The sequence below is a fragment of the Haliotis rufescens genome, unplaced genomic scaffold (assembly GCF_023055435.1).
Source record: "Haliotis rufescens isolate VD_foot unplaced genomic scaffold, xgHalRufe1.0.p SCAF_61, whole genome shotgun sequence".
Taxonomy (NCBI): domain Eukaryota; kingdom Metazoa; phylum Mollusca; class Gastropoda; order Lepetellida; family Haliotidae; genus Haliotis; species Haliotis rufescens.
Window position 1 is genome coordinate 1,542,403 of NW_025964346.1, and position 23,894 is coordinate 1,566,296.

Consider the following 23,894-nt stretch of genomic DNA (forward strand, 5'->3'; position numbering starts at 1 on the left):
AAGATTCCGGGTCTTCACGGGTAGGTCAATAGGTCTTCATCAACCCATGATTGCCGTAAAAGGTGACTATGTTTGTCGTAAGATGCGACTAATGGGATCGGGTGGTCAGGCTCGCTGACTTGTTTGATGCATATCATCGTATCCCAATTGCGTGACATGCTTGCCCTAAAAGGTGACTATGCTTGTCGTTAAAGGCGACTCGACTAACAGGCTCACTGACTTGGTTGATGCATGTCATCGATCCCAATTGCGTGGATCGATGCTCATGATATCATCACTAAATTTGTCTGGTCCAGACGCGATTATTTACAGACCGCCGTCACATAGCTGGAATATTGCCGAGTGCGGCGTTAAACAACAAATATACAAACAATACCATGCAATTTTTAAACAGAATGTTTCTGCATCACTGGCAAAGTATGTTACATGGAAAGCGAGAGTAGTTAAAATTCACGTGACGTACACGTTTTTATGGTGATACGTGGTCACCCTTCATTACAATGCATATCATGTGCCATGCTACCTCAAGCTCATATTCCCTCCACAAATGCAACAGCTTGGAGTCTTGAAAATACTTGCAGTCAATGCACATAAATCCCTTTAAATGGTTCTCCTGCCAAAAGCGACACCTGTGTAAGATATTATGGGTCGTGTTTCTATTGTAGATCTCAGATTCCAGGATACTGAATCTGTGGCCTCGGAGTCTTTATAATTACATGTTTGAATGACGCGTACAGCCCAGTGACACATCGCGCATCTGTTTGTTTGGTGAACCTGAACAGGGAAGTGATCCTACATCGTGTGTTGACGGGAGGCTGACTGCAGGCGCTTGGATGGGAGTTTAGTTCTAGGCTACCTTCAACCTTGAAGAGGATTGTGGACGTACTGCGTTGGTGGGAGGACGCGGTCTGGGTATGTTAAAGGAAGGAACGGAAGGCTTATTAGTAGAGGCAGAGATTTATGATTATTTGGTAGAAGTTAACAATACTGTGATTATTACAGCCCTATAACTTTGTTGTGTGGTATGTGTGTATTGAGACTTCAAATGCCTTGTCCCTTTATACCTAATTTATTATTGACTCAAATTCCATCTCCTTGCCAACAGAATCAGCTATGTTTATTGTGCTGCATACCGGTGAAGGTGCGTAGAATATGCACTCAAGGTAGCCGTATATTATACCTCTTTATAAGACGATAGAGAAATATTTTCAACTAAGCGGAACATGTTATTCAGAACGTTGTGCATGGTTGGATCCACATATTCAGGGTGTATGTAACTCCATTGTGAAGAATACACAAACGAAGGCGGTAATGTGCACATGACACGAATGCCGATTATTGAGGGTTTGTCCATCCAGTTAGATTGTAAATAGAAAGCCAAGTCTGACGCAAAAGGACTAATGGTTTGCACACACACAGTCGTTGACAGTGATGTCCAATACAGTCATGTAATGATAACTCATGCAAGCTTCCTGGGCAGCTCTGACTGATAAATAGAGGGGAGAAACATGATATTTCACGAGAAACATGAAATATCCTATTTATTATTTACTTCTTGTGTAGTTGACTTCCGGAAAATTCATATTATTTTGCTTTATCTATGTGGAAATTACATAAAAAGGAAGTCGACAGTTTTTGTACGGGCCAGACATTACAATAAAGGGAGACAATGTACAGAGATTGTATGACAATAGTTCAGTCGAAGTGTTATGTTCACTGCAGTGAAATATGAAGTATTATGTTCACTCCAATGACAATATCCCTTTTCTAAACTTCAGAAATGAATGTAGGGGGTTACTGTTCTCATTACAAGATCCCAGCCCTCCCCTAACCCCACCTCTCCCTAACCCCACCTCTCCCCTCACCCCACCTCAATATCAAAACATCGGTCCTGCACCATCAGCTGAAACGTTTCTCACCCTGTGATGACATGCTCGGCCGTTAGTAAAGCGAATGAGCGAACTATGGTTATTATGACTGTGAATACATGTTTTCTCCCCCTATGAACATCCTGGGCTACAACTGTGGAAACACATGCAGGTGGCAGGAGGCGACTTACTGTATCCGATTGCGAGGCTCCTCTTACCCCGACCAATGACTGCTCTGGACAACAGGCCGCTGTCATAATTGGAATGTTGTTGGGCGCGGCATAAAACAACAGATATCAGTTGCAACGCCCATAGTGTCCAAGCTCCAGTGCAATCTGCCGTATAGCCAGCATATGAACGGGATATGTTACATATATTATTTATATATAATATATATATTTGTGATACATGAATATATTTTTAATAGTGAGTAAACGGGGAAGACGCACCAATGTGTCATGTCAATCTATAGCGTTGTATTGTACACCCTCAGTGTTCTCACCTGTATGTGTTTGATAGTGAAACTCATTGAACTGGGATCTTTTACTTCCATCCGATGCCTCTCAACATGAAGATCTGAGGACACCTCTATAGAACTCTGTACGTCCAGTCTATATGAAGGCGGGTTGGGGGCTTGCACCAGTCAATGCCAGCTTCATGAAACAATGCCAGCTTAATGAAACAATGCAGCTTCATTTGGAACTACCTCGATTAGTACTTTTCGATTTTAACAAAGGAAACCCCACACAGAACACACATTCCTTCGTTGAAACTGGTTGGGTGTAGTTTGTTTGTTTGTTTGTTGTTTAACGCTGCACACAGCAATATTCGTGCTTTATGACGACGGCCAGATGCAACTGGGATCAAACAAGTCAGCAAAACCTGACCACCCGAACCCGTTAGTCGCCTCTTACTACAAGCATAGTCGCCTCTTACGGCAAAATTGCTGAAGACTGAATCTTCTAGGGGCGGTTTGGGTGTGGATACATGGCGCTTTGAAATGACAGTTGTTCCATTATTGGAACGTGTTGCAGAACGTGGACTTGGCAGCTCCTGGGGAAAATTGCACTTCTTGTGGCTGTTAATACTCATACCATACTGCTACCATAATGAACTGATTCTTCCCCAGTCAGCTGTCACCCAATGCCTGGGTGCCCGACATGACCACCTTGCGGTTGCTCCTACTCAAAAGGCCTCAAATAGCATTTTGACACATTTTGATTCTTTTGTGAGACTGCAGAACGTCTAGCAAATCCTTTGAGGTTTTGAGAATCCACGTTGTATAATTCCACATGTCTCAACTACAATCTGTGAATATAACGAACGACCTTCTTTCATTGTATTAAGAATAATGGTTAATCTTTGGTACATGGATCTCTTTGGGTTTTGAATCCAATACAAAAGAGGAATGGACGTGTCTTCGGGCTTAAGATTTGACAGTACTGAAACAGTGAGTGAGTGAGTGAGTTGGGTTTAACGCCGCTTTTAACAGTATTCCTTTTATATTGCGGCGTGTCAGCTTAATGTGGAAGGAAAGCCCGAAGTGATGCAGGTCCAAGACGTTTACCACTTCGGTGAAACCCGTGAGCACGGGTATGGTGCTGACAAACCTAGAAACATAATCGCGGCGAAACGGGATTCGATCATAGGTTTCTGGCGTGCCCAAGGGACGCAAATCTTCACAGCGAATCGCGGCGCCTTAGACGACTGGGCCATTCGTGCCCCCGTACTGAAACAGATGTCTTCCCAAGTTAACACACCATCCTTACAAGTAGCAGTATTTGACATCAAGTTCTTTGATACTTACATATAATGGCTCTGCATTTGATATTACAACTTTGCACATCTCTGTCCCACACGACAGACTTCATGTCTTGATCCATGGGGAATTTGTCACTAAACTTGGTGACTGTGGGTATAATTACATCTCAATCGTCAAAGGTTCAGGACAATTTGTCAAAGACGGAAGTAAATGTCATCTGAAGTTTTCTAAGAAAACACTTCGTCATTGATAACATTGGAGTGGAATGTGGGGATAGGACATACAAATATACTCATGCAAAGTCTGGCGTGTATATGTGGTACTATTAAACTTGATAACATTTTTTTCAAATTTGGGCGTGCGCAGCGTTATTTCAATTGACTATTATCTTTCGGTATAATCTCAAAATGAAAACCAGTCCTCAACTAGCCAGGTCACTTAGTCTGGTGAGATGTGCAGCAGCTGTTAACAGATCATTTACTAAATGCATCGAACCCTGCGATCTGACTGTGCTTTAACTGAAAGTATAAATTACCTGCATAAAATAATTCGTTGTTCTGTTTTATCCTCTCGGGACCAACCGTTTGATGGAATAATTATGCTTCATTGAAAAACACAAAATTGTCTGTCACAAGAAACACTAGGCCCATATTGTTTTATACACACCCTCACCCACTCACCCACTCACCCACTCACCCACTCACTCTTTGATATTATGAGGAACTTCCAATGTCGTCGGTTTCGGCAACCAAACCGTTCACCTGTTCAGCGATCCATTTTAGCTGACTCTTACGATAAACGTTTGGCAAGAAAAGAAGATTTACCTTTTTATGCAGTTTGTTTAAGTGGTGAGTGCTAACGGCATTGCAGAACAGTTTTCGCGAAAACACCTGGTGGTATCACAGATTGTCAGTTACACATTCGCATAATTTCACCACTTTTTGGGGCTTTTCCACCCAGTTGTCGTCTCTCTCGGCAGCCTGTTGCTGGCTGTTCTCAGGCGTTGATGGGGCGGTGGAGTAGTCTAGTGGTTCAAGCATTCGCTCGTCACGCCGAAGACCTGGGTTCGGTTCATCGCAATATGTGAAGCCCACTGCTGGTGTCCCCCGCCGTGATGTTGCTGAATATTGTTAAAAGCGGCGCAAAACACTACTCACTCACTCCCTCAGGCGTTGACGTTTAATACTTACTAGGTAAACTTTATCTGGGAACAACCCCCTGCTCCGGTTTGAGTATGGTAACTTGTGGTGCGAACAGTGTTTATTTGTTATGTGACAAACAAGTGACCCCGCAAGAAACATTATGACGTCATGATATCAATACGGGCCGGTCATCCGAGTTGTATGGAATTGTACAGCACGTCGACAGGCCAATCAGATTGTTAAGATTCTATAACGAGTAATGGTTATCAACTTCGCGAATAGAAACCGGTCGCTATGATAATTATTCTGCTCAGCTCCGAACATTTTATAATAGTATTGATGCCATCATATCATTTGGATGACGATGTAAGAGATGGACTAGCCCATATTTAACATTTCACCGTGCTACAATAGAAACGACTTACATGAATAATGTTTTGGAAATAACTATGCACTTTCGGTGTGCTTTTATATCATGTCAGTATTATAATGTGCACGTCTCTCCTAATCCAGTTGTGTTTGACAGTCTCTCACATCAGGTATACTCTGTGCATATTGTCGCATCAATGAGTGAGATCAACATAGACTTCTCTGCTTGTCAGTTGAGAAATCTATTCACATGTTGGCTAACTTCGCTCAGGTGCACAAAACAGGTAGAACTTTCTATTATGCCCATCTCCTTACTGTAATATATACTCAACAACAAAAGTTCCTGTGACACCAATATTTTTTGTGTATTTTTCAAACAAGTAAAGTTTGTTTTTTAATATTGTAGTACATGTTTGGAATCAAGTCACAAAAACGCAACGGCTATAGAAAAGCATGCATTCCATGCAAAAATTGACTTTTATGCAAGCCCCGAGTTTCACTACCCAAGAATGGATATAAAAACTTGCGTTAACGGAATTCCATATGCATTGTTTAGCATCGTGCTGACAATAACCACTCAGAAAAACAACAAAATTACGCAATTATTCCCTATTATGAAATGCCACGCCTGTCCGAAAATGAGCCTCTGCGAGCCATTGGTATGCTTGAATCAGGATCGAGTCAACGTGATGTTGCAAGACAATGAAACGTCCACAGAAACACCTTTTGGTGTTGATGGCAACGTTGGCAACAGATCAATGCAGTCAGAGACCAATAACCAATAATCAACAAGACAACTGGATTCAAACAACTCACCTACAAAATCGATTCAAGCCAGCAACAGTGACTGCAAGAAGCATCCCTGGCCTTCGACGAATATCTTCACAAACTGTACGTCGTCGCCTCAGATTGGCAGGGAATTTTGTCGCCAGAAGACCCGCCAGACGTCCCATATTGACAGGAAATCACCGCCAAACACGTCTACAGTGGTCCAGACAACGTCTACGCTGGACGGCCATGCAGTGGGGACAAGTTCTATTCACTGACGAGTCTCGTTTTCACCTCAGCCACTGCGATGGACGGATTCGACTGTACCGATGTCGAGGTGAACGTTACGTCAATCATTCTGTCATGGAAGAAGATCGGTTCGGGGGCGGCAGAGTTATGGTATGGGGTGGGATTACAGCAAGACAGAGGACCGGTTTGATTGTGGTAGAGCGAAATCTCAATGGACAGCGCTACCGTGACGAGATCATCGGCCCTGTTGTTCTACCGTTTTTGCGTCGTCATGGCCCAGGCAATACCTTTCAACATGGCAACGCCCGGCCTCATATTGCTCGACTTGTTCCTCTTCAACCCCTTCATCCTCTGGCTCATGATGGATGAGATGGATCGGCGCCTTCGATGTCAACCACGTGTTCCACAGACACTCCAGGAACTTCGAAACATGCTCCAGTAGATATTGACAGATATCCCACAGGACTTTGTGCGACGCCTGGTCCAGTCCATGAGACGAAGATGTGTTGCTTGCATCGCAACCAGATGTGGACACACACGCTATTGATTTGTAAATTGACATGTTGGCATGTTCATGGTTTATTCTATGAAATCACGCATTTTCTTAAGTCAGTATGGCAAATTAAATCATTTGAACACTTACAGGATTCTTTTATCTGTTGCAAACCGAAATTGTTTCAGCTTTGGTAAAAATCATAACTTTGTATTAAATCTTATTCAATGTCACAGGAACTTTTGTTGTTCAGTATACATAGCAATAATCTCAGAACCTACAGGCGATTGAAGACGCAGGATGTAGTTGAATCTTATGGTTTAAATGTAAAATATAGGGACAACCGTCGAATCTAGCTTTGTTTAGATGGGAATCCTTATCAATTGGGCGTTTTAACAAAACACCAACCCATCGTTTAGATAGAATTTGTCCACAGAGTTAAATAATAGAATTATTATGAATTACATTTCTTAATATCATGTCCTTTTTATGAAGATTTAAGACACGCACTTTTTAGATATTGTTTGTAATTAAATCCTCTCCTACAAATCGGACTGATTCGTATTTATTTTAATATAAAAAGTACAGGTCTTATTAGCAAGCACACTTAATAAAATGTCTGAACGAAACATTTTTATAAACTAAGAACATTGTGTTAACGCACTATTTTTACAGGATAAGAACAGTATCCTTCTTGATGTTCAAGTTTATATAATGTTTTATCGTCTAAAAGTATCTCATATTCAAAGCCTTGTTGGTTGGCCTTACTCTTAATTTATATGTCCAATGTTTGTATATACAACGCTTATGTAACGTGACATATACATAAGCTATGAAGACACACATGCATTTGGGAAAGTGGTCAAATGTAACAAATGTTATATTTTGGATAACACTTTCTAAGTAAAGTACAGATTTTCGTACTTGTCAGAGGGGTACACAAAGTACCTGATCGAGACTACCAGTTGTGGGACGTTCATCTTGTGGAAGTCTCGGTAGCCGAGTGCGTGTTGGCGATTAGGTGCCTCACTCTGGCAGTGTGAGTTCGAATCCCGGATGGGACTCAACCCATAAAAGAACAAGAATCGGTACTTTACTAAGACAGTGTTATCCAAAATATAACAATTGTGACATTGTATACATAAGCTATTTCTCTCACTGTCACGTCATGTCGGATACTAGTATACACGATAGGTTGCTGTGAGCCTACATACACACTTGGCAAACACTGAACAATTTAACTATGCACACTGCATAGGCAGCAGCTGGCACATAAACAATAGAGATTAAAGCTGTCAACTATATCAAAGAACTGGGTGTGCAGTGAATTTAATTGTACGCGATGTAGTATCACGAGAAGAAATATATAAACTGAGGTGCAAAAGAAACGCTACATCTCAGTTGCATTTATCATATGTTTGATTTTCGTGTGGGAAAATCTAAAGCCTGATATATTTATCAAACATGAACTGTACCGGCGCATTGTCAGCACTCAAAGAATACATATATTTGGTTATATTGAAACCGGAATAAGTATATAAATTATTCATATAACACAATTTTGTTATGGGTATCGTATCTTTAAAAAATCGATTATTATTCTTTATTCGGCTGACGGCTAAATAGAACAACATATGTTTCAATTTCCATTAACATCAAAGACAAACTCGAAAGACACCCCCCCCCACACACACATACACACATACAGGGTACATGTATTGTCGACACGCGCTGTATTAAACGTGAAGGTTGACTTGAATGCATCCTCTCAAGAATACCTGAGTTAGTCAACCATGTAATGTCCCGGTTACATTAATCGATGAGCAGAACAGTTTAAATACAATTGCGGGAGTATTATTAACACATACATAGAATATGTGTGCACACACACAGGAACGACCTGGTGACACACAATTGCAAGCGATGGGCGAATAGACATGTAAGTTGGTTATCCTTTCTCACCAGACAAGCCCTACTGGGCATATATCCTGTCGTCATATATCTCTACAAATATAGAATTGCAGTGTTTATAAATCACATGACTTCAGTTTCTAACCACGTGATGCAATCCGAGAAGTTTATCACAAAGTTGTCGGAGTCGTTTTTAACAACATGCAATAAGTACGTGGTTCAAGGAGAGATTATCAAACTAGTCTCTCCAATTGCGCCTTGAAGCTTAAGTCTATAACTATCCCAAATGACATAACACGTTCGGTTATATTTAGAAATCAATAGGTTACATCCCTGTGAACAATGAGGCTGAATCCTATGTAATCTACCATACAAGGCTCTGACATTATACATGTCGTATTGATTTATTGCGAGTTCATTTTCAAAGCAGAGATTACTAAATGGTACACTGTGTGTTGACACTGTGTGTCGAATGGGGTTTCTATAGAGAAGTTCATGATTGATGTTTGTGATAAAACGTTCGTGCGTCTTTACTGGTATTAATTGTGAATGAAAGTTCTACCGATTTGAAAGTATGTCTTTGGGACCATTGTAAGTGAAATGCTTAAGCCTACGATCCCAGAAAATCAAAGATGGCCAATGATTGGTATGCACCAACTTGGCATGTCATGTCGGGCTATTGCTGTCGTGGTATGCACAAAGGGAGACAACTACAGTTGTCATGATGTAGCCATCACGAATAAACGTGTCTGAAGCTCACTCCTGCGTCCGTCCTGATGTTGAAGGAATAACTAACGTAACATGGTGTCAGAAGTGGGATTGTGTCAAAACAGGACCTAACGGACGTCATACCAAAAAGGTACTGGAAATTTCTGTGTAAAAAACAAACTATATTTTGAACTCAATACGAACTGTTTCAATATTTCAAGTGGCTTGCCAATCATCGTCCTTCAGCACACTCAAGTATTTTACAATACATAACACAAAGTGAACAATCGTCCTGGAGTTGGCCTTCTGTAGATCGCAACTCCATTTCTGGTGTCCCCGCCGTGATATTGCTGGAATATTGCTGAAAGCGGCGTAAAACCATACTCACTCACTAACTAAGAACTTTTCGAAGATAGACGCTAGACGGATTTGCCTCCGACCTCTTTGAGTATAAAAAGAACAAGTATGTTCTCGAGGTGGACTTTTACTCCCGTTTCATAGAACTTGGCAAAAGAAGTAATCAACTTGCTCAAATTTTACTGTGACGCACATATTAGGCAATTTACGTTACATTAAGCTGACACGCCGTGATATAACTGGAATACACACAGGCTATTGAATTGTAAATTGACATTTTGGCATGTTCATATCTTTTTATGAAATCACGCCTTTTCTGAAGTCAGTATGACAAATCAAACCATTTGAACACTTACAAGAGTCTCTTATCTGTTGCAAACCGAAATTGTTTCAGATTTGGTAAAAAACATAACTTTGCATTTAATTTCGATGTCAGAGGAACTTTTGTTGTTCAGTATACATAGCAATAATCTCAGAACCGACAGGCGATTGAAGACGCAGGATGTAGTTGAATCTTATGGTTTATGGTTTATGGTTTCAATGATGGACATACGAGGGTTGGTCAACAGGTTCTAAGCCTGACTAACTTTCAACTATGGGCTAAACTACCGGGCAAAAGAAAGTTTTCACTTTAAAAATAGTTGTATAAAAAGCGAAAAAGCTGGTGCAGGTTTGAACCCCCGCAGAAAACATTCGCCCAAATGCAACATGACCACAAGCACAACGCAGATTTTCGAACGCAGCTTTCCAAATCATGCATTGTTGAAAACGCGCAAAACGTGATTTTGAGACATTGGTCCAAATGCACGTGCGTGATTGTTGCATAAATACCGACGTTGGACAGAGCAGGCATTCAGTAAGCAAATAACCACCAAGAATATGCCCAGACTTACACAAGCGCAACGAGACAGAGCGATCGGTATGGCCAATAAGGGGGCTACTCAACGTCAGATAGCCAGGACCTTCAACTGCTCCCAGACCACCATCAGCAAGTTGATAATCCGCTACCAACAGACAGGACAGACTCAAGACCGGCCAAGATCGGGAAGACCGAGAGTGACAACACCGGCCGAAGACCGCTACGTCCGGCAGATTCACCTCCGAAACAGATGTGTGACGGCGACGTCAACGGCGGCAACAGCACTAGGGCATGCCATCAGCAGACGGCGTCATGGTATGGGGTGGCATTTGTGGCCAGATTACAACACGATACAGGGATGAGGAGGCGTGTGTTGGCGTGCATGGATGCCCAGGGTGGTCACACTCGCTATTGATGACGTGTTACCTGACCGGCATTTAACAGCTGTACCAACAACAACGTACAGCGTGACTGACGCCATTTCTGGCAAATACGAAAACAATGGAGTTAGCTCCGGTTTCAAACTAGAGTGACCTCCCTTTCCCAATATGAACCACTGAGGCGGTTTCGCCGTTTAGTTCAATCACGTGGCAGCAAAATTGGACGTACAGTAGGACGTCGTGATCGGATGTTATGCTCTCGAAATTGATTCCCATGGTCCTTGCAGTAATCGGACGTCAGCCAGTGAGGCTGCGGGCTGTTATAGCTGCAGTCTTAAACCGATTTCGCCGGTGTACCGGGACATGATGATCTTGCCGACGTGACGTTACCCGTGGACGTCGACGTTCAGAGTGAGGTCGGTCCCTGGTGTTGGCAAAGAAACTAGAGTGACTGCATGGTGCTACGATGAACTCCAAACCGCCAAGCAACGTGTTGTGCAATGTCGGTTTCAAACCTTCCCACTGCACGCAACTTCTCCTTTTCACATAGGTGAGGTGAGGTGAAATTGGGTTTAACGTCGCGTCCAAGATTATTGCACTTATATAGCGACGTGCTTGCATTTGTGTGAGTGTGTGTATGTGTGTGTGTGAGTGTGTGTATGTATGTGTGTGTGTGCGTGTGAGTGTGTGTGTGAGTGTGTGTATGTGTGTGTGTGAGTGTGTGTATGTATGTGTGTGTGTGCGTGTGAGTGTGTGTGTGAGTGTGTGTATGTGAGTGTGTGAGTGTGTGTATGTATGTGTGTGTGCGTGTGAGTGTGAGTGTGAGTGTGTGAGTGTGGCTGTGGCTGCTTGTACTAGTCCGGAATGATGCCTATTTATAGTGCTAGCCAACTGAGATACCATGCCGCGGATTAACATGAACACCCTACTCAGACACAGTATTCTGACGCCAGACAGGGTAACTACAAGTACCATCTCTTAACGTCGTTTAGTCTGACGCGGCCGGAATCGAACCCCGGACCTATCGCTCTCACAGGCGGACGCTCTACCACAAGACCACGAAGAAGGTCTGTACTGGAAAGATGTGTTCTGGAAGCCACCTTGCTCTTCTCCAATAATATCTTTAATATCAAGGAAAGTATCCTGTCTCTTATTTAGAATACACGCGAATATATACCTCGTGGTGTTAAGTAATAATGTAAGGTTCGTAGATTGCCTGTGTTGCCTTTCTTATGCAGGGGTGTTATAATGGATATATTGGGTTGACAGCAAAGACACAAAACGTACTTACTACTTACTAATTCAATTTACATCTGTTTCAGGGCGGTAGTGTAGCCGAGTGGCTAAAGCTTTCAATCGTCCTGGGGTCGACATGTGTAGCCCGTCTCCGGCGTCCCCGCACTGATACTGCTGGAATATTGCTAAAAAGGCCACCCAGCTGCAGTGTTTCGTTGTTTCGAACCCTGACAAATATTCCCTTTTAAGTAAGACAGTACGACTGGTACTGTAGCCCCGTAAGTGGAACTATAACGTGTCCGGTACTGTAATGAAAGCCAGTTTGAGTCAGCAATATTCCAGTCACGGCACCGTGCGTGACCTCGTACAGTACGTGACCTCGTGCAGTAAAGCTGAGGTATTGCCTTGTCTTTAACCTACTGTGCTCGAACCAAGCACCGCATCAATTTCCAGTTTTTTAGAACAGCGTATACTTATTTTTACATATGTGTTTTTGTCATATTTACAAGTCCATAATGTCTTATCTTTCCGAGAGCCTACTGGTGTCACTTTCGTAGTAAATCTATTTTTTAAATCGAAACTTCCCGTTATTTCAAATATTTTATTGCTATGTCAAGAAATAAACTTAAATTTTCGGAAACATACTTGAAATAACGATAAAATAATTTGAAATGCCGAGAAAAAAAATCGAAAATTCCAGTTGGGGAAATGAGCTTGAAATAGTGAGAAAATAACGGAAATTACGAGAAGAAAAACTCGAAATAAAGAGTATGAACTTGAAAATAATTAAGAACAACAATTATGGTTTTAAAGTGGCATCATTATATCTTACCGAGGGTAGACCCAAATAATTTTCATTATATCTAAGGGTTAAACGTCCAAGACCTGCATCACTTCGTGCTATCCTCCACCAACAAGTTTGACTGACATACTGTTCAAGTCCTCCTCGAAACCGACTCACGCTCTCAACACGTGTCACTGAATGCGATGGAGCGGCGTAAAACAATATTCATTTATTCAGATTACAACACTGATTTAGTCTTTGGGTTTGTTTTCAAACTACCACCAATGCTTGTAAAATAATCGTAATTGTGCATTTGGTTAATTGGAATAATTGTGATTTCAGTCCTGCATCCTGGACAGGCACAACCATCCTGGCAAGACTGAAATAAAGACTGTCTGCTGTCTCAGTTAAGTTCAGCGGCACAGCACACAAAGAAGATAACAATGAATGATTGCTGTTGATTCCTAACCACGATCTTATGACGTCCACCAGCACGGAACCCATAGAATTGCAACCTGACCTGATGGTTGTGGAGCCTGAACGTGATGACAGTGGCGCGCTGAGAGCCCCGGACGGGGGATGGGGATGGGTGTGTGTGGCAGGGCGGTTCTTCGTAGTTGCTCTTGTTTTGGGACTTGTCAGTGGCTTTGGCATTGTATATGTTGAAATAATTGACCATTTCGACACCACAAGAGTGGAAACAGCATGGATGAGCTCACTTCACAGCGCAACATATTGTATAACAGGTGGCTACAATGCCTACTTTTAGAGTCACTAGGGATTCCATGCTTGTTTTTAAATAGTCTCATTAAAATCAGATCTTAGTTCTCGCTACCGCTAGACAAAGATCTGAGGACATAACATTAGGGGTCACGCGAGAACGACCTTTCATCCGACCAATCAGAGTGTCGCTTACAGATCATGAAAGTGACAGTCGGAATGTGATTTCTAATCATGCAACTTCGAAAACTTTAACACGGGGTACACCGAACGATAGTTGCGGGCTTAACGACTGAATCCATACAATCAAGACCATCTTTTAGCTATTCCAAAATGTTCTTTTGTTCAGGTTTCAATTTTTTTTATCGAGAACTTGTGAAAATATGTTTCGAAGCGTAGTCGCCATTTTGAAATTAATGCAGTAAAGCACGAGAAAGCTGCCTTCTGATTGGCTTGTGTCGACTTCTTGTCAGTCATTTCATTGGTCGGTCAAAGTTCGTGCAAGGTCGGTCTGTTGTGACCCGTAATCAAAACATGTCGCCTTTGTTTAAAGTAAATATCCAATCGCTCGCACCTTTTTCGGTTGTCAAGCAAAGTCATGACGATGCCCTGTTAACCATAGTCGGTTTAGTCATAGCTATCTTCTACAAACTGACAAGGATGAACCAATAAAAGGCATCTCTTAGGTTCACGGTCAATATTTTTAAATGTGTTTTATTTACATGCTTGAATTATGGTTATTATAATTCATCAGACTGCCTGAGTTCTTTTGCTATTAATTGTTTTACATGGGTTCTCTGATATTAACATCACTGTTTTATGGTGCAAGCTGTTTATGATATATACCACAGAAATATACACTTTGTATCAGGTCTTGTTGGTGGTGGCGTACTGGAACGTTTCGGCTGCCGAGCAATGACAGTAGCGGCGTCTATCCTCACAAGCGCCGGCTTCATCTTCAGCCTGTTCGCCCAAAACCTCGTCCTGCTGTGTGTCCTGTATGGCGTCCTGACTGGTGAGTCACCAGGGACCTTTTGCCTTCCTGTGTGGTGCAGTAGGGGTGTCTGTGTGAGTGAGATTGGCTTAAAGTCGTTTAACAATGTTTCTGTCAAAAGTTGTGGCTACAAATGTGTAAGCCAAACTACGAAGTATGTATCGTCCACCCTTAACAGATTTCACCACATTGTTCAATGGTATGGGTTCTTATATGGCAGGGTTCTAAATCTTTTTTTGTCATCTGGAGGCTTTATTCTTTTCAGATGCAAGTTGACCTTATCAGGATCATTTTATCAGGCTTGCCAACTTGCATGTGAACAATAAAGCCCTAAATGCCAAAATGATTTAAAACCCTGCCATCTAATAAAATTTAGTACAATACCTCCCATGCTTTCAGGCTGAATTTGAACCAATACACAATTATATTATGTAGGCATCAAAGTGACTAGGTATTCTCACTTGATGGAAACGGACAAATTTGGGTACCGCGCTGTCTTCAAGTATCTCCAACAGAAAGGGTAAGTTCCAACGTCCATCTATGATGGAATGATGCTCCTGCCGTTGTCATTGTTAAGAGGTGGGTAGCGGAGTTCAGGAGAGGAAAAGAGAGCCTGGAAGATGATCCAAGACCAGGAAGACCAACAGCCACCACTAAGGAACATGTTGACAACATACATGATAAGAGTATGGACGATCGACGACTCACCACACGCCACGTGGTCAATACACGAGGGATATCTCATGAGAGAATTGAGCACATTCTGAGGAAAGGAGTGGGCCTGACAATGGTTCCACCACGCTGGGTTTCAAGGATTCCGACACAAGGTTCAACATCAGGTTCATTGACGTTGTTTTGATTTTGTTTGATTTTGTTGAACAATTTGTAACTATGGTGGAGTCCTGGATTAACCCAACTACAAAACAACGCCTGAGAATGACCAGTCTCGATTAAACGCTGAAACTAATAGGAGATGTATTCATGTCAACAACAGTCAAAGTAGTTAAACATCTTATGTCGCATTTGAAGAATAAGGCAAATCCATTGCATTCGTTTTTTTCTAGAATTCCAAAGGAATCCTACTGGTGGACTACCTCCCAGGCCAGGCATAGGAAAGACTAGGCAATTAATGGCCAGTATCATACCGGGACATGTACAGCTGCGTTATAATGTCAGGCCAAACGCCTCACTAAAACTCACTGAAGGCTTGATGCTCCGGACAAATATGATGTATATAGGGCTGTATTGTATGGCTTTGAACCCATTTGAGTTCCACCCATTCCCAAACGTGAAGAGAGAACTGTCTGGCAAACCTATTGCAAATGATGATAACGTCATTTGTTTGGGGAGAGCATTTTCAACCACCAGGAGGAAGTCTTCTACCCCCGTGGGATCCAGCAGATCCATCATTGATGGAGACGTGTTTGGACCTTTGAGAGGTTATGTTGAACCATGAATTAGCAGCCAACTCCATGAGGCAGAAAATGTATGGATGTCAACTTCTATATTATGCGGAACACAGCACTGATGAAGGAGTAAGTATATGCTATGAAACGTGTTGTTCCTCATAATAAAGAAGTTGACATCCATAAATTCTCTTTAATGTTTGTATCACTTCTTAGTCCCATTAAGAGATTCCATCAAATCTGCCAATCTTTTAAGTCCCCCTTTGTGTATCACTGCAAGTCAGCATGATGTGGGTGTCAAGCCCGAAATGATGCAATTATAGATGTTTTCGGCTAAAGTGAAACTCACGAGGACAGGTATGACGCTGACAAACCTAGACACATTCTCGGCGATAATCATGGATTCGTACCTGTGATCAAAAGTTTCTGAGACACATAATTAATTCTCCACAAAGAATCGCGGTACCTAATGCGATTCGGTCACCAGTGCCAAATCATTTGTGAGAACAGGGTTGGAATTTCATTTACATTTACCTTCCATTATATTACTTTTTTAACTGGTGTCGAAAAAGCAGTCTAGACCTTGTCCTTGTCCAGTTCTTGTGATCGTTTGTCAGTGCAGGATTTCATCAGTTTGTTTTAACAAAATACCCCCATTTTACAGACGTTGAGATATGAAAGCCTTTCTAGACAAATAGCGTCTATATCATGAATGAGTTAATGTGTAATTGTCCCCCGGGAATATGTCGGAATGTCTAAGAAAATGGATGGCTAATCAGGCTCTGAAGTTGTGAAGGCCAGTACAAGCTCATCACCAGACTCTACCAGGCGGTATTGTAGGAGAGAACAGTAGCTACTAGATAGTAATAAATAGTGATAGTGTATAGTTTGCATGCTGCTTACTTCATGTAAAACCACACTCTCCCACTCCATATGTAGCCCCAAAAGAAGAATTTCCGTCACTGCACCGTGTTCTTATGTTGCAGGAGCTGGAGTGTCCCTGATGTACACTGCGTCCACTGTCATCGTGCTGCAGTACTTCGACAAGAAGCGGGGCCTCGCCATGAGTATATCTTCCCTGGGGGAAGGAGTGGGTATGCTGGTGTTACCTCCCCTGACCTACCTTCTGATAGAGACGTACAGCTGGCGGGGAGCCTTCCTTGTCACGGCGGGAATCACTCTGAACGCAGCTGTGTTTGGGCTTCTGTTCAAACCACCGCCATACCTCAGCAAGGCGGTCCAAAGTAAGTTACGTCCTTCACAAATGAATGTGTGAGTGGGTTGGGTTTGAACACCGCTTTTAACAGTATTCCAGTTATATCACGGAATAATCTAGTTTGCATATATGTATCACACATGTCAGAACAACCCTTACTTTCTAAAGTTGCAGACACTACCCAGAGACACAACACCAATGTCCTACAGCCATTCACACGAATTATGTTTGCAGACAATACTGAAAGACAACATTGTTCTACAATTTTCTGATCAACTCATGCACGAGACGTTGCTCTTGCTGTTTGCTTTGGTCCCTTGCTACCGGCATGCTTACCCTTTCCGCTGTTATCACACTGATTTTTAGTGATCCATTTATCTTATTTACATCACTGGTTTGCCGTTTACGCCCCATGGAATCTGTTTCGTCAGATGACGAGACTAATACTGCTCCGGCGTTGACATTTAGTATTTACTGTCAATGTTTCGATTTATGTTGGCAGACAATACCCAGAGACGCAAAAAAGATATGCTTCAGTCCTTTAAACATCTCTTGCACAAGAAGTTGTTCTTCCTGTTTGCCCTTGGGTCCTTCCTGGTCCACGCCGGCTACACCGTGCCGCTGATCAATCTGATCGACCTCGTGGATCTGAAAGACATTGACAAAAGCCAGAGCGCCATGTTGATCCCCGCGATGGGAGTATCCACCATCTTCTCCCTGGTTCTGTTTGGCTGGGTCAGCGACTTTCCAGGTGTCAATAGGACGGGGCTACACGCCGGCAGCATCGCTGTGATGGCAGTGAGTGTGATGCTGGTGCCGGCACTGGACTCTATAGAAGCATTCTTTGTGTTTGCTGCCGTATATGGAGTATTTATGGGTGAGTAAAGTGTGTGAGTCATTTTGTGTTTGATGTTATATTATGCGGTCCACAGTATTCCAGTAATGTAACGAAGACTTCTAAATAATTGTGACAGGACCAACACTGTCAACGTGCTGTGTGGTATGTGTGTGGTGTGTTTGTGGTGTGGTGTGGTGTGGTGTGGTGTGGTGTGGTGTGGTGTGTGGTTGTTGATGGTGTGTGTGTGTGGTGTATGTCTGGTGTATGTCTGGTGTGTGTGTGTGTGTGTGTGTGTGTGTGTGTGTGTGTGTGTGTGTGTGTGTGTGTGTGTGTGTGTGTGTGTGTGTGTGTGTGTGTGTGTGTGTGTGTGTGTGTGTGTGTGTGTGTGTGTGTGTTTCGGAAGGGGGGAGGGTTTGTTGTATCAAGGCAATCATCAATATTTAAGCTGTACGACGATGGCCTGCGAATCTGGTCCAGATTGTCAGGTGACTGACTGAGCTATGATTGACACCATCGGATAAAGTGACGCACAGAAATTCCAGTTTCCTTTCGATAGCAAAGTGGGGTGAAGAAGTTCCGGGTTCGATTCCAAAAAATGGTAAAAAGCCCACATCTGGTGTACTCCGCCGCACTTTTGATTGGATATTGTTAACTGCGGCATGAAACCATACTCACTCACAACATACGTAATATGTCTATACAACAATGAATGTTGACGACAAACTTTGATTTCTCCAGGAACATGGCACATGGGGCAGGCGGTCATCGTCACTGAGATCGTCGGTGTCGAGCTCACAGGCGTGGCCTTCGGCATCCATACCTTGCACGCTGGAGTGGGGATGTTTGTCTCGTCCCTTCTAGCAGGTACTTGCCGCCCGTGTACCACACTCCCGGGACACGAACACATTGCCGCCCGCGTACCACACTCCCGGGACTCTAACATTGCCGCCCGGGTACCACACTCCCGGGACACACATACATTGCCGCCCGCGTACCACACTCCCGGGACACACACACATTGCCGCCCGCGTACCACACTCCCGGGACACGAACACATTGCCGCCCGCGTACCACACTCTCAGGACACACACATTGCCGCCCGCGTACAACACTCTCAGGACACACACATTGCCGCCCGCGTACCACACTCTCAGGACACACACATTGCCGCCCGCGTACCACACTCTCGGGACACACACATTGCCGCCCGTGTACCACACTCTCAGGACACACACACATTGCCGCCCGGGTACCACACTCCCGGGACACACACATTGCCGCCCGCGTACCACACTCGAAGGACACACACATTGCCGCCCGTGTACCACACTCCCGGGACACACACATTGCCGCCCGCGTACCACACTCTAAGGACACACACATTGCCGCCCGTGTACCACACTCCCGGGACACACACATTGCCGCCCGCGTACCACACTCTAAGGACACACACATTGCCGCCCGTGTACCACACTCCCGGGACACACACATTGCCGCCCGTGTACCACACTCTCAGGTCACACACATTGCCGCCCGTGTACCACACTCCCAGGACACACACACATTGCCGCCCGTGTACCACACTCTAAGGACACACACATTGCCGCCCGTGTACCACACTCTCAGGACACACACATTGCCGCCCGTGTACCACACTCCCGGGACACACACACATTGCCGCCCGTGTACCACACTCCCGGGACACACACACATTGCCGCCCGCGTACCACACTCCCGGGACACACACACATTGCCGCCCGTGTACCACACTCCCGGGACACACACACATTGCCGCCCGCGTACCACACTCCCGGGACACACACACATTGCCGCCCGTGTACCACACTCCCGGGACTCACACACATTGCCGCCCGTGTACCACACTCCCGGGACTCACACACATTGCCGCCCGTGTACCACACTCCCGGGACACACACACATTGCCGCCCGGGTACCACACTCCCGGGACACACACACATTGCCGCCCGGGTACCACACTCCCGGGACTCACACACATTGCCGCCCGTGTACCACACTCCCGGGACACACACACATTGCCGCCCGTGTACCACACTCCCGGGACACACACACATTGCCGCCCGGGTACCACACTCCCGGGACTCACACACATTGCCGCCCGTGTACCACACTCCCGGGACTCACACACATTGCCGCCCGTGCACCACACTCCCGGGACACACACACATTGCCGCCCGTGTACCACACTCTCAGGACACACACATTGCCGCCCGCGTACCACACTCCCGGGACTGTTGCTTTATTAGAAGATGTTTGAATGTGGAGGACGTTCCCAATTTGCCGCATCTGTGAAATAAATGGTGTCTTATTTTGATCAGATGTCCCCGTTTTTATCGGATGTACAATTGATTTACCTTTGCATGTGTTTGTGACGGGTGCCACCGCTAGGACAGGATACGCTCAACCACCTGGTATTGTCACAATTTAAAAGTGATTCATGAACTCATGCTAATGGTTGTCGAAATTGTACATTTATGAATATGGAAAGGGTTTTGTCTGTGTTATTTATTGTTTATCGTATCCGTTGGCATAGAGAGTTTTCAAGCCGTGTAAGAAATTTCAATCAACATTGGCCGTGACGTTACTGTTACTCGGACCATAATAGTTGTAGAAAATGTAAGTTATACTTTAAATCCTATCTGATGGTTATCGAAAATAACATGTACACGAGGTAATTGATGAAGTTAACTACGCCCTGTCAACACATGTCGTTTATACAGAATGCTACGTTTACTGGGGTCACAGTTGGCCAAGTCGTCGAAGGTGTCGCAATTCGCTGCGCAGAGTTGAGTCCCTTGGACTCGCCAGAAACCTATGATCGTTGGTTCGTGATTCTGTTTCTAGGTTTGTCAGCACCATATCCGTGCTCGTGGGTTTCACCGAAGTGGTAAACATCTGAGACCCGCATCACTTGGACTTTCCTCCTATAGTAATCTGACACGCCGTGATATAACTGGAATATTGTTGAAAGCGGCGTTGAACCCAACTCACTCACTCATGGCTTCTGTCACTCGATGTCTGCTCCATAAGGTTCTCCATGCTTTACAAATGCTGATTTTTTTCAATTTATTGTTTTGGAACAATATAAAAAAAGTCAACGTTAATGGACATCATAATTCAAACATGAAGTTATTTACACCAGGAAGAATTATCCATAATAATCAGTGATAACAAATCCTTTTCGCGAACACCTGGCATCATCACTATTTTATAGTGATTCATAAACACATGCTCATGGTCTAGTCGGAATCGTACAATGACCGTTTAGTGGATATATTTTATGATTATGGAAATGTTTTTGTGTGTCACTTTTAATCTAATTATTTTAAACATTTTGCATTTTGTCAGACAGGGACACAAAGTATGTGATCTAGACTACCAGTCGTTGGACTTTCATTTTTTTGTGTAAGCTTCGGTTACTGAGTGGGTTAGATCGGGTATGTATGTTGGCGATTAGGTGCCTCACTCTGACAGTGTAGGTTCGAATATCAGACGGGACTCAACCCCCCCAAAGTACGAGAATCTTTACTTTACTATTAAAGTGTTATCCCAAATATAACATTTGTTAATTATTTTATGTTTTTACTTTTCAGGGTGGCTATTTGATATCACTGGTAATTACGTCTGGTCTTTTTATGTATCGGGAGGACTGTACCTACTCGGGTGTTTCGTGACTCTCCTGGTGCTCATCGCGCGCCATCTAGCGACCAGGAACAAGCACAGACGTGACAACGCCCCTTCAGCCGAGGTGCGTCCACTGTCACAGTCTTAGATACTTACGTTAGTAAGTTATGCAGATTCGGTCTCCAGCACCCCAATGCTTGTTGTAAGAGGAGATTAAACTGGATTTGATGTTCATGTTCTGTGACTTGCTGATGTCGTGTCATCGTGCCGCGATCTTTTTTAGTAGAAATAGAGAATTTCACGATGAACGTGATTAAAAAATGGAAAACATTTCCGCGGATTGCACAGAATGGATTTGTGTGCTATCGAAAGATAAGGGTGAGATTATTAAATTTGGTTTCTTGATTGTGATAAGAACAGATAACAAGCATTGTCAGAGAGATTAGTGATGTCATTAGATTGTGACGTCATGGTAAACGAGGACGTCACAATGGCCTCCAAAGCAATATCTCTTGTGAAATGCAGAGTTGCCTCCCCATATATCGCCAGAATCCGCTGCTTCGAACCTCAGTATTATTCGGAACATGATCCTTGGTTTGCCGGTGTGTCGGGGCAAAATCAATCCCTCAGAATTCACTCAAGAGTGAATTGAGCCATTCTACTCTACTGTGCCCAAACCACAGCCCAGGTCATCATTGTGTTATGGAAGAAGATCGGTTCACGGACGGCAACGTTATGGTATGGGGTGGGATTACAGCAAGACAGGGAACCCGTTTGATACTGGTAGAGGGAAATCTCAATGGACAGCGCTACCGCAACGAGATCATCGGCCCTGTTGTTCTACCGTTTTTGCGTCGTTATGGCCCAGGCATTACCTTTCAACATGACAACGTCCGGCCTCATATTGGTCGACTTGTTCAGGATTCTCTTCAACAAAACAACGTCATCCCCTGGCCGGCTCGCTTCCCTGACTCTCACCAATCGAGCACATGTGGGATGAGATGGATCGGCGCCTGCGACGTCAACCACGTGTTCCACAGACACTCCAGGAGCCTCGATACATGCTCCAGCTGATATGGACAGATATCCCACGGGACTTTTAGCGACGCCTGGTCCATTCCGTAAGACGAAGACGTGTTGCTTGCATCGCAACCAGAGGTGGACACACACGCTTTTGATTTGTAAATTGACATTTTGGCATGTTTTTTTTTATGAAATCACACATCTTCTGAAGTCAGTATGGCAAATCAAACCATTTGAACACTTACATGAGTATTTTATCTGTTGCAAAACCGAAATTGTTTCAGGTTTGGTAAAAAAAACCCTTAACTTTGCATTAAATCTTTTTCAATATCACAGGAACTTTTGTTGTTCAGTATATAATGTCGGGGAAACGTTCGTAGAGGTAACAAAAGAGAAAGGAAATTATTAAGTGTGATTGTTGTTGAAATCGCAAAACAAGAAGAAATTTCATTTGCAAGAGTGAGTCGGCTCCCCACGCATTCAAGTAGACTAAGGCCAGGCATTATGTATTCATGGACTATGGTTTGTTTAACTAAATTCAGGACTCCTAAGCCCAACGTCACAAGAATGGGCCAAGTGAGGAGACTGTGGAGTCGTAATGTAAGGATCATACAGATGTAGTGAGACGCCCTCGACAAACCCGTAATGCCTTCTTGGAAGAAGCGAGGGAAGATGGCGAGTTTTCTTTTGATACATGACAAACTGTAGATAGACAAGAAACTCTAAAACCTGATGAGACTAACGAGGTCAACCCGGTACATGTGTGAGGACCTTTAAACCCAGAGTCACGGGTGCACAGGGACAATATCAAGTAGGTCAAGGCTCTAGTAACACTAAAGACAAAGCTGTTGTCAACTCTAAAATTTGAAGTTCCCCCATTCACTGACTTGTCCATTCGTATAAAGTCGTAGGAATTGTGGAAGCTTGGGCAGGGCAGAATGATATATTAAGTCTTCCTGGTTCTAAACAATGCAGCAACACCACACCAAAACCTGCTTGATACTCAGGAGGAATTGGGACAAGTTTGCATCATCTACATACCAACTGCAGCACAACTCGGGTACTACCGGTAGGGCAGGACATGTTTAACCTTTTCTGGCGTCATCACTGATTTTCAGTGGTCCATTCATAGAGTCTTACTGGTTATT

The 23,894-nt window shown here is 43.7% G+C and overlaps 1 protein-coding gene across 6 annotated transcripts; it reads left to right on the forward strand.

The window, feature by feature from the left end:
* Window positions 1–555: 555 nt before the first annotated feature.
* On the forward strand, window positions 556–21,957 carry LOC124114427 (monocarboxylate transporter 12-B-like). Of its 6 annotated transcripts, none has more exons than XM_048386866.1 (8): window positions 556–912; window positions 13,229–13,632; window positions 14,478–14,621; window positions 15,665–16,039; window positions 16,993–17,250; window positions 17,725–18,099; window positions 18,799–18,924; window positions 21,693–21,957. In XM_048386866.1, the coding sequence occupies exons 2-8, from the start codon at window positions 13,365–13,367 to the stop codon at window positions 21,869–21,871; spliced, it is 1,725 nt and encodes a 574-aa protein (XP_048242823.1). In that variant the 5' UTR covers window positions 556–912; window positions 13,229–13,364; the 3' UTR covers window positions 21,872–21,957. The 6 variants fall into 6 exon arrangements, with proteins under 6 accessions (XP_048242823.1, XP_048242826.1, XP_048242827.1 ...); XM_048386867.1 differs by lacking the exon at window positions 556–912 and adding an exon at window positions 8,364–8,590; XM_046474983.2 differs by lacking the exon at window positions 556–912 and adding an exon at window positions 8,608–9,421.
* Window positions 21,958–23,894: the final 1,937 nt, after the last annotated feature.

Coding starts and splice junctions, on each gene's coding strand:
- LOC124114427 (XM_048386866.1), top strand. CDS start 13,365: ATGACGTCCACCAGCACGGAACCCATAGAATTGCAACCTGACCTGATG. Junction 17,251..17,724: donor CCTCAGCAAGGCGGTCCAAA/GTAAGTTACGTC, acceptor TTATGTTGGCAG/ACAATACCCAGAGACGCAAA. Junction 18,925..21,692: donor TGTCTCGTCCCTTCTAGCAG/GTACTTGCCGCC, acceptor TTTACTTTTCAG/GGTGGCTATTTGATATCACT.